This window comes from Danio aesculapii, chromosome 20 (genome assembly GCF_903798145.1).
Source record: "Danio aesculapii chromosome 20, fDanAes4.1, whole genome shotgun sequence".
Classification (NCBI taxonomy): domain Eukaryota; kingdom Metazoa; phylum Chordata; class Actinopteri; order Cypriniformes; family Danionidae; genus Danio; species Danio aesculapii.
In genome coordinates, this window is record NC_079454.1 from 48,513,766 (window position 1) to 48,525,902 (window position 12,137).

The 12,137-nt window shown below is 36.6% G+C and overlaps 1 protein-coding gene across 1 annotated transcript in view; it reads right to left on the reverse strand.

Moving 5' to 3' along the window:
* Positions 1-4,832: 4,832 nt before the first annotated feature.
* Positions 4,833-12,137, reverse strand: part of gareml (GRB2 associated, regulator of MAPK1-like) — a 39,148-nt gene continuing 31,843 nt past the window's right edge. Inside the window, exons 5-6 of the mRNA XM_056480720.1 lie at positions 11,633-11,793; positions 4,833-7,079 (exon numbers count right to left, since the gene is read on the reverse strand). Coding sequence (XP_056336695.1) covers positions 6,314-7,079; positions 11,633-11,793 — 927 coding nt within the window. The 3' untranslated portion in view covers positions 4,833-6,313. The remainder of the gene's footprint in view (positions 7,080-11,632; positions 11,794-12,137) is intronic.

The following is a 12,137-nucleotide window of genomic DNA, read 5'->3' on the forward strand; positions in this document are numbered from 1 at the left end:
CATATATGAGTAAACCCCATTTTGAAAATGAATGTTTCGATCCATTTCTCAGTGAATATAGATCATATATTTTGGTGCATTTGAACTAAACAGATTTATTAAAGGCATATATTTATTAAAATAACATTTTAGTCCCTGAACATCATTTAAATTCAAGTGAAATACTGCAAAAAAATGCAACAAATTTGTATGTATTTTTTTGTTTCTCTTGATATTTTGCTCTTTTTAAAATTTTTGATTTAAAAAATCTATAAAACATATAGATTTGTGTGTAGAGCACTAATTTTTGGACCGTTATCATGAGTTATTTTGTATTAAAATTATTATTATTATTTAAATTCATGTGAGATATTAAAAAAAAATTACAAACTACAAAGTCTTATAAATTTTTAGTTTCTCTTGTATTTTGCTCTTTTTAATTTTTTTTATTGCTCTCAGTGCTTCCCACAGGTTTAAAATATACTTGTGGTGTTTGCCAGATTGAAACACCATTTATCCACATTACATAAATAGTTAACTATTAGAGGTGTGAACCTATACTGGTCTCACGGTTCGGTTCGGTTACGATTATCATGCCATCGATTCGGTTCAATTCGATATTTCGGTGCATCACGGTGCATTGACGATGCTTTCCATACACAGTGTTGTATTTTGGGGGGTGGCTATAAAAAGCTGTCTGTATAAACACACATATGGACACACAGCACCACACTGTCTCTCATTCACACACATACACAAACATAGACCGCACCAAACAAACACACACACGCCTGGCGCGCTTGCTTGCTTGCTCGCTCGGGAGCGATATTGTGAGACCGCCCACTCCTGTTAAAATTACACCAGAGTTACTGACCCCTCCCGCACTTTTATTTGGAAATGCATGCAGCCGAGAGGAAAATAGAGGGGAGGAAGAGTCACCCCAGCAGGTGAAATGGGTCACAGTGGGAGAGAGAGAAATGGAGTACTTTCATTCCCTCAATCGCAGAGAAATAGGGGCTTCTGCTGTAAGTGCCAGTGAAAGACTTTCCAGAAAATACACACAGTGAAATTTTTAAGTATGGCCTGTAGTGTTGTAAATACCCGCGCTCGCCTCCTTCGCGACAGAGCGCATATGATATAAATGACGTCAGTACATAATAACTGTTTATGATTATTACTGAACCGATACCGAATTATACGCGTCTGCATCGCGGTGCACCGAAGAAACAATTAATTTTGACACCCCTATTAACTATATGCGACAAACAAAACATAATTAAATTTTTAACAATAATTGTATTTATTATGATACTGTTATACACTTCCTTTTCAATGGGTTAAAGAAAAAAAAAGACTTGAAGTTAAAAGCAATCCACTATTTCTCTTACATTTATGCTATTCAGGAGCCATGTGCACCCTCTGACTGGTTAAATCTGCTTCTCTCTCTCTCTTTCAAGTTCAAAGCAAACGTGAATGCCAAAGCATTTTAGATATGTTTATAAAATAGCCAATGTAATATATTAACATCATCAAATTAATCAAATAATCATCAAACTAGAAATAAATGACAGAAAAATGAATAAAAACAGACAATATCTCTAAAAATAATCATAATTACAAGATTAAACCTGTAGATTATTTAAATAAGGCAAATGCTTTGATTAACTATTACTAGTGGTGTACATAAATTTTGCAGCTAGTTTAGACCAGTCATTTTGCCATTTTTGAGTATATAGTAAAGTTTTCTGAGTCGTATAGATAAGAAAAAAAGAGTAATTGAATGTTTCTCAGTCAGCTGCGAAGCCAATCGAAAGAATAGGCTTAAGTAAAAAGGTAATGCAAAAATGCATACAAGCTTTTGAAAGCGAAAGCAAAAGTTGAATCCCAGACATTTTACGAGATTTAGAAACCCGGGCTGGACGAATTGTTTATGTCCCAAAAAGGCAAGTATCTGTGGTTCTGCAGAGCACATGAGACTGTCTGTGGGTGTGTTGACAGATCTCATGCACACAGAACGAAATGGGTAAACGAGAGAAGACTTTCCACTACTTAATCGATTGCGGATGTTTGATTATTGGGCGGATGCAAAAGAAATTGTAAAGGATGTAATAGTAAAAAAAAAAGTGTCACTAAAAACACTTGGGTGGCAGTTAATATATAAGTCTATGTGTGGGAAGGACTGGCTCTTACTTTGTTAGATTAGCTCCAGATTTAACTACAGTACAAACCAAACTAACGTATATGCACAAATATAATATTGTGAAGCAATGTATGGAAAATATTATAATGTAAAAAATAGATTTGTGATTGGTGTACTCATATATGCTGACCACTCTAAGTAAATCTCATTAAACATGTCAAGAACCTCCCAAAAATAATTAGCAAAAATGTTTTCAAATTTATGTTTTTGTGTATTTTCATTACAATTACAAGTATTTTCCCTCCTTAATTAAATACTAGTAACAAAAAATTGTGTTCAGTAGTATTACTTTTGAGCTTTGTATCATTTAAAATATTAAAATTAGGTTATTTAATTGATATAAAACTGTAATACAGTAGAACAATAAGTATTGTATTACTTTACACACAAATTGTGTTTTCTTTTACTCTAGTAATGACTGTCACTCACAGTCACCTAAATGTCACTCAGTCACATACAGTAATAATAATAATAATAAAAATCTGAAAAATAAATATTTTTTAAGTGTAATTTATCATTATATCACATTAAACCGTTTCATATGTTATATGTATTTTAGATTTTGTGGTGAAATATAACCAGGACATGTTCCTGACAGGTTTCATGAGATCCACTGAAGTACCAATTTGACAAGTGAGCAAATCACATAAGAATACTAGAAACAGACCAAAATAAAGGTCAAAACAAAGTCAGCAAACCCTTAAAAGGCAGCAGAAGGACCACACAATGAGCTCTGTCGGTCCATTAAAGGCACACACACACCATCATCCCACCCCAACAATAAAAACATCAAATAGTGCTCCAGAATATATTAGTCACAATCTGTCAGTCCTTGAATTAGAGAGGTGTATTTCAGACACTAACATCAGCAATAGTCTGAGGAGAAGCACCACTCATTGTTACGGAAGTCCTAAGAGGCAATGCATTGAAATATTTTTTTCTTGCTTGTTTTCTTGTGATCACAACTTACTTTTCTAGTGATTTTGATATTAACAATGTTGTTTTCTTGTGATCACAACTTACTTTTCTAGTGATTTTGATATTAACAATGTTGTTTTCTTGTGATCACAACTTACTTTTCTAGTGATTTTGATATTAACAATGTTGTTTTCTTGTGATCACAACTTACTTTTCTAGTGATTTTGATATTAACAATGTTGTTTTCTTGTGATCACAACTTACTTTTCTAGTGATTTTGATATTAACAATGTTGTTTTCTTGTGATCACAACTTACTTTTCTAGTGATTTTGATATTAACAATGTTGTTTTCTTGTGATCACAACTTACTTTTCTAGTGATTTTGATATTAACAATGTTGTTTTCTTGTGATCACAACTTACTTTTATAGTGATTTTAATATTAACAATGTTTTCTTGTAATGATGACTCAATTTTCTTGTGATCTTGACATAACAAAGTTGTTTTTTGTCATTATCACAACTTAATTTTTCTGCTTTTATTTAATAATTTAATTATTAATGTTATTATTGTTGTTTTTATTTATGCCTGCCCAATGTATGCCTAGCAGCAGTTGAGTTTGAACCAGCCCTGCAAAACAAAAAGAGATAACTTAAGGGCTTTAATCAGTACAGCCATTAAATAATATCATTAATATCTATTAATATTATACATGTCCATGATTAAGTTTATATTATCGTGTTATATATTCTATAATTCCTCACTGCTTATATTTTAAGCGTAGGTTCTGACTGGCACAAATTAAGTTTGTTTCATGTATGAATTAGATTATGAAGAATGAAGAACTTGCTTTAATGCCTCCTTTTCAACCTTATTTTCAATTACTTAAAAAAAGTGCTATGAAATACTGTGCATTTACTGCTTCTAATCTAGGACAGTGGTTCTCAATTCCAGTTCTCGGGACCCCCCCCCCCCCCCCCCCCAGCACATTTTGTATAGCTGCGTCTCAAATGGCACACTATGCACTCATGCACTATGTACTTATGAACTTACACACTCAACAGCATAGAATAAGTATGTAGTGTCGTCCCGAATGGAGCACTAATGTTTTTTTACTAAGCGGAAATTCAAACCTTTTCCCTGATGACGTTTGCCGGTTGCCAAATCAGTGAAATAAATGACCAAACTATCAAATAATACCTGCTATGAGTATAACCGCATTCACCATCGAGAGTCGTTATAATCACCCACGTAGGAGAATTTTGCTTTCACCATCCAAAATAAATAAAGTTATCCAACATGTGTGCCCGATAGCTCTGCCCCTTCTGCTACGTAAGCAAACCTGCGGTCCATCATTACACACTTCAATTTACCAGCTGAATGAGTGCATCATCTGGGTAATCAAAGTGCACTTATTATTTTTTGAGTTTTCAGTGTGAAAGCTCTACGTACACTATTTATACTACAAAATGGCGTAGAATAGTGTATAAGTATGCGATTTGGGACGCAGCTATTGTCTTTCTTACTTAACACACCTGATTCAGATCATCAGCTCGTTAACAGAGAGATCCATGAACGGATTGTTGTGTGTCAAATAGGCTTGGGCGGTAATATGCAGGATCTAAAAATAGCAACAGTATCAGTTTCAATACCATTATACCGTCATAAAAACAATGCACTTATATACGAGACAAGGATTAAATATTAAATATCCTTTATTTAATGCCTAAAAATGCGTTTGCATGGTTGTCATCATGGGACAGTGTGGAGGAGAAAGAGAGAGATGGGGAAAGATGACGAGTCGCGTACCAAGTGACCTGGTCTCGAAAAAGAGCACAACTTCTGCAATTTAGCAGTATTTCAGGTTTGGACCGAATGAGAATAGAGAGGCTGTAAATATGAACAAGGCACATGACCACAAGAGATGGAAATATCTGAAGCCTAAGGTTTCATATACGAAACTACCATGCATTAACTGCTGCGAGGATGGACCCGAGTTCCTCTCAATACAGGACCAACAACATCTAGGTTCACTGCCAGTACGCAGCCGATGATAATGGGGGCCTTCAGGAAAACAACAAAGTACAAAAGGGACAGTGTCTGTTGGAAAACCTGTACTGATGCAGTGACAAAATACTTGGCGAAGGAAATGGTGTCTTTCCACACAGTGGAAAAAAGTCCTTTAAGGACATAATAAAATTATATTAATTTGTGTGCGCGTCTCTGCGCGAAAACTGTTCTGGATGTTTATGTTAATTTAATTAGCAGTGTTTTATAAACTGCTATTTGTTGCTATAAAAAGTTGTTAATATTGTTGTGCATGTTATTTTGTTATCATTTCAGTATTAGTGTTTGGTATTCAGTTTCTGAATGGTTTAGCCAACAGTTTGGTGACGCTGTCTGAGCCTTACGAAGTAATTTTTTTATTATTCATGATAATACCGTATACCGAGGTAAAGCAGGGAGGAGGTTTGACGGTATCAAAATTTGGATACCGCCCAAGCCTAGTGTCAAATAAGAGAGACAAAGAAAAATGTGCGGGGAGTGAGATGGTGGAGGCCTGGGGACCGAAACTAAGAACCACTGACCTAGGACATCTTCTTATGCTGAATAAGTAGAAAAAATTCTGATCACAAGAAAACAACATTTGATATTTTGAGATCACTAGAAAATTAAGAGAATTCAAGAAAGAAAAGTATAACTAGGGGTGTAACAGTGCAGTATATGTATTCATCCCAAACCGTCACGGTATAGTGGTGATGGTTCGGTTCATACACTCACACTATGAATACACTCAGTCTACATAAGCCAGTCCAGTCACTGAAGTTAGAAAGAAAAAACTTAGCATCCATTCAAAGAATGTGTATTTGCGTATGAAAACAAGAGATGCAGCATTCAGAAATAGTTCTGCCGTGTTGCTGTTGTCATGCCAACTTGGTACACAGAAGCTCGAGCAACTCTTACCCTGCCTTCTTCTAATTGGTCCACTGCTGCATAACTGACATTACTGAGAGCCAATCATGTGCAAGTTTGTTATTATTCCTGTTGTGCCATACCTGTTCCAAACTGTGACCCAAAAATTGAGGTTCGCACCAAACCATGACTGCAGTGTGCCGTTACACCCCTAATAATAACAACGCATGACCTCCGAGGACTTCCGTACATTGCAAGTCCATCACAATTAAAAATGTCCATGAAATCACAAAGATGCTGCTCTCATATCTTGGGCCTCCATCCCTTAATGAACTGCATGATTTTTTTGACCTGTAGTTTAGTGAGTTTGAAGTCCTCAGACAGGATTTCCTCTGTCAGCTGAGTAAATATAGAGCCATCAATCCTCTCTCGGCTGAACACACCAATCACGTCATCCGAAAGGCCGATAAACCGCAGACTGGATGAAACCTCTTCCACCGAGAGCCAGCAGAGCTCTGCGGGAGGTCGCCATGATGACCCGGCCCCGCCCTCAGCCCCTCTTTCCATGGCAACCGTTCCGGAGGCGGAGTCTATAGTGACTGTGTCCTCTTCTGAACTTTTGACCGGTTTTGATAAAGGCTCAGGACTGCTTTCTAAAGCTACCTGATTGGCTTGAGTCTCCTTGGGGGTGGAGCTTATGAGGTCAGGTATTAGAGTGGGAGAGTCCCTACCGGTGGTGAGCCAATCAGAGGAGGCGTGGGTGTGTCCTGGATTGGCGAAGGGGTTTAGGGCGCCGAAAGGAGCGAAGCGGTTTTGTGCCACTGGTCGTGGTCTGGTGCAGGTAGAGTAGTTCTTTTGGGCGGAGTCAGTGCTGAGGAGAGGTGTGTTGAGGATGTTGGAGGTGTAGGCTCCGCCTCCTCGTGGGTGGGACCAACAAGCCTGTGCGGGCTGGGTGGGATCAGGGGTCACGCAGGTGTCAGAGGTCACGCAGTCGGCCCAGGTGCACGGATAACAGTACAGAGAGTAAGAGTCTGGTGATGGAGAGCTGCTGCCACTACGAGGAGCAGAGCTGAAAGAGAGAGAAAAAGAGTCACCAAAAACTCAATATGTGCCTATCAAAATCTACATGCAGAGAGGGAAAGCCATTGGATTGTTATTATTAGGGATGTCCAAGTCCGTTCACGTGATCGGAAATCGGGCCCCATCAATCGGTTTCAGACTCAATCGGAACCTATATATATATATTCTCATTATTTTTCAACACATCTATAGTTATGCGGAGGCACAGAGTTAGATCTCTTTCTTGACTTCACACAGAAGCAGCAACGCGTGCAGCTTGACATCACTTTGTCACAGAGACGTAATAGTTTAAATGCCAGCAAAGTAAAACATGGAAGCAGAAAGCACAAGTATGTCTGCGGTCTGGAAGTATTACAAAGTAAACTGTGAGATATGTAAACTTGGGATTGTAAGAAGTGGAAAGGAAAAAGCTACATTTAACACAACAAACCTGATAAGACACATACAGCAAGTTTCATTAAGAAAAACAAACATTTCCATCCACTGCACTGAAAAAAATTATTCAAAGATGTTTCCTTGGATTTACTCAATTTTTTACGTTAAGTGGTTGTAAACAATTAATTTGAACAAACAAATTAAGTTGAACATTATTAAATTTAATTTGTTTGTTTAAATTTAACACAAATAAATTGTTTGCAACAGTTTTGCATGCAACACTTTTTTCAGTGTGTGTTGACATTAAGAGTTAGAAATGCAGTTCCTAAAAGCACATTACTGGCTTTGCAAACACTGTGGCACTTTTATTTTATTTATTTTTTTTTTATTTGCCTGCCGGGAATTTTAAGTTGAGGTGCTGTTTGTTTTTATTTATATTTTTTTATATATACTGTTGCACTAAAGTCCAAAATTGAAGAATTGATGTTATTTATTACTTGATTTTTCAAGCTACCTCACAGGAGTGCTCAACTTGTTAATAGAGTTGTTGAATGTTAAAATAAGGTGAATTAAATAAAAAATAAGAAACATTCTGGATCTGTTTCTTCGCTCTTCTTCATTCTTTTTTTATGTATTATAGAAGTATTGGATCGGGTTTCAGTATTGGTAAATTCTAAAAATCAAATGACTCAGACTCGAGGGCAAAAAAACCTGATTTGGAAATCCCTAATTGTTATGCTATGTAAATGTTATATATATATATATAAATTATGCATATCAAATGTCACATTATTAGCATGCTATAACATTTTTCTTCAATATTGGACACAGCCGTATTGCTGAGAGCCACATTTGGATTAATATGTACATTAAAGAATATGTGTTGTGCATTTTGATTTAATAACAAAATAAATGATTAACTCAGGGCAGCACAGTGACTCAGTGGTTAGCACACAGCAAGAAGATCGCTGGTTCAAGTCCCAGCTGGGTCAGTTGCCATTTCTGTGTGGAGTTTGCATGTTCTCCTCGTGTTGGCGTGGGTTTCCTCCAGGTGCTCCGGTTTCCCCAAATACATGCTCTATAGGGGAATTGATAAACTAAATTGGCCGTAGTGTATGAGTGTGTGTGTGAATGTAAGAGTATATGGGTGTTTCCCAGTACTGGGTTGCAGCTGAAAGGTCATCCGCTGCGTAAAACATGCCAGAATAGTTGGTGGTTCATTCCACCGTGGCGAACTCTGATAAATAAGGGACTAAGCTGAAGGAAAATGAATGAATGTATTACTCCAGTAACTGGTGAGAAAGCAGCTTCTAAGAATGTGGATGTTTGCACAGGCTCTGAAGTTCGGCACTGAGGTCAAATAACTCAAGTTTCTTCATTAAGCACTCTATACAGCAGATTCAGTGTCGCTGTCAATTACAATTAAACGTCAACTTCAGTGTTTATGTCTTTAGTCGTGAACATCTGGACAGAGGAAAAGAGTCTCAAACCCTTAAAACGTTTTATGTAGTCGTCACGCCAGACCATCATAGTTAGGAAGTGTTTTTTTTCTTCTAAAACATATATATACTATATATAATACTAAATATACACAATTGAAGACAAATTATTAGCCCTCCTGTGAAATGTTAATTATTAGAATATTATATTATTTGTTCATTCATTTTCTTTTCGGTTTAGTCCCTTTATTAATCTGGGGTCGCCACAGCAGAATGAACCGCCAACTTAGCCAGCATATGTTTTACGCAAACCGGAAACCGGAGCACCAGAAAACTCCACACAGAAATGCCAACAGATCCAGCTGAGGCTCGAACCAGCAACCTTCTTGCTGTGAGGCGACAGTGCTACCCACTTCACCACCGCGCTGCCCATATTATATTATGTTAATGTTATATTTATAATTAAATATTTTAAATATTAAAGTACTGTTTTAACAATTTAAGCAACAGTTTTAGAACTGATTTCTTACAAAGTAATTTCATTTGTCTTTGCCATGATGAGAGTACATAATATTTTACTAGTTCTTTTGTAGTATTCAGTCCAAAGTGTAATTTAAATGCTTAACTTGGTTAACTAGATAACTTGGGTTAATTATATAACAGTGGTTTGTACTGTAGTCAATGACAAAATATAATCATTTCTCAAAGGGGGCATAATATTGACATTAGCAGTTTTACATGAAAAATTCTGTAATATAATTCTATAATAGGAGCTACTGTGAAATTTTTCCTTGCTCTGATAATCATCACTTAACTTGGACAGATCTTTTTTTTTTTTTTTCGCTTAAAGGGGAAGGCTTGGTTGTGTTTATAAGATGCAAAGCAATGTGTGCTCATGCTTCACTTGTAGAAAATCAGGTTAGTTTTTCATATATCTTCATTTAATTATATACAGCTACTAAGCTAACATGTAAACGACTATCATATTTCCTAGTTCCTCTGAAAGACCAGCCCTCAAGAGGCTCTGATTAGTCCTAACATAATGTGCTGTGATTCGCGGATCGGCTATACGTCACTCCCTTACAAGCGCGCACTTTTGCATTGTGTAAACAGTAGGGCCAGACAGAATCTGCGGATGTTTTTTGCTATTTCTGCTGAGAATTTTGCTAAAAATCTGTGATTTCTGCGGAATTATTTTGGGAGTATCATAACTAAAACCTTAATATGTGAAATAAAAAATAATATCCTTTTAACTTTTATTTAATGTTTAAAATGCAAATCCAATTAGATCCACTTTATTTGATAAACAAAGCAAGTCTCTCATATAGTAAATCTACTAAAAGACAGAAAATATTACTGTACAAACTGCATTGTACATTTTCATATTAATCAAAAATATTACAATAATTAATTTAAAAACTGAATAAATATAGATTTACACACATTTACTCAAGTAAATAAACAGAATTAATGATGGGCTAAAAATCACACAGATTCCGTGTGGGCCTAGTAAACAGTCAAGTCAGAGGCTCAGAGCAGCTGTTAACAGCGTTAGGTGCCTAAATCTGACAGAAATGAAGAGCACACAGCTCACGCCTGCTCTCTAAAAAAAATCTGACGAGTGTCTTTCACATAAATTTGGAATGAGCATGTGTAAATAATTGCGAGTTTGTTATTTGAGATGTAGAACGCAGGGAAAGCATCCGCATAGAGAGAGACACTGTAGCGCTGCTGAAGATTGTGGCTGTTTACAGCGGTTTGATGGATAAATATGAATTTGTAGCTAAATTGTTAGCGGTGCCAAACAGCATTTCCCATTGTTAACATCCTTGTTTACGTCCTCACTACAACATACCGTTAGCGCTAGAAACTGTGCATGTAATTGATCAATTTTAACAAATAAAAATACTTACAGGTTGTGGCTCACAATCCACAGCTTCGTCTGTTGGAGGAGTTTTTAGAACTGGAAGAGATTCTGGAAGTTCTCCTTTGTCAAATGCTAGCGCTATATCTATTTTTATATAATTCTCTGTAACATAATTAAAATTAAACTGTAAGCACTTCTCTCTTTGTGTCGTGTCCTTTAGAAGCCCAAATAGAGAAACAGAAGAAGCTCTGTGGAAATAGCAGCGTTTGGATGACATTTTAGCTTTCTCTGCTATAACTTTACAGCGTCTCTGGTCACTCCCTTTCGCTGCGCACGGTGTGTGCACGTGGTTAATTCACGTAACCGGAAGCTCTTGTGATCTCACTAGTCGGGATGTATTTTTTTTGTAGTACTCAAATTCATTCGCTGCTTTGCTAAGCTAAGTCTCTAAATGTCTCCCTTTGCATTGAACTTTGAGCATCTTACATTCAGAGATGTTGTTTATGTTCACACAGCTACATTACACGTCAATTAAAGTTTAAAATATGATATCGTAGTGGATAAAATGAAAAAAAAAGTAATCTAACAAATGGGTATGTTAAAATGTAGTGTTATAGTTGTGGTTATGTGCCTTTTTCCAGTTTACATAGCCTGTAACTACACACATTACAATGACAATATGAAATCATAATGTATTTCAGTTTGGGCCAGCCAGTGGACAGGTGAGGACATTTCTTTGACCAATTATTGACATTTAGCTCAATTTAGAAGACCGGACCACTTACCTTAAAAATATAAATCCATTGAATCCTTTTTTCTGTGTATTTGTAAAGTAATTAAAAGGTTTGTGTGTGTTTTTACCTCTCTGTCAGCCCAGAGGAATAGAATGAGAGGTTTGGGTTGAGCGTCTGTGTGGGAGGAGTTTTAGGGAAGCGGGCGGGGACTGGAGGACTGGGGGTGGGGCCTTTAGCACAGCGGGGCGGTACTGGAGGAGCATTTAAGAAGCGACACTCCTCTTTCACCTGGATAGATAAGAGAAATGCAAAAAAACAAGAAAGTTACTATATTAAAAAGTGTGAGTGACATCTATAATATTATTCAGTCCTGCTATTGTTCTCACCACTTAAATAAACGTCACTTTATGTTCAGGAGAAAGTTAACTCTTCTGTACTGTTCAAATTGACTACCCTTTCTTTAGTGGCTGTTTTTGCCCCATTGACTTCCATTATAACAACATTTTTTGATTACAAAGCCATGACACCAAATAATCATGTATTCTTGATTGTTGCTGGTTTTCCCTGTTGGGAAGAGGTACAATGTGTCATCAGTTGGCAGCATTAAGCCTTTAGATAGGCCTGTGCAAAAG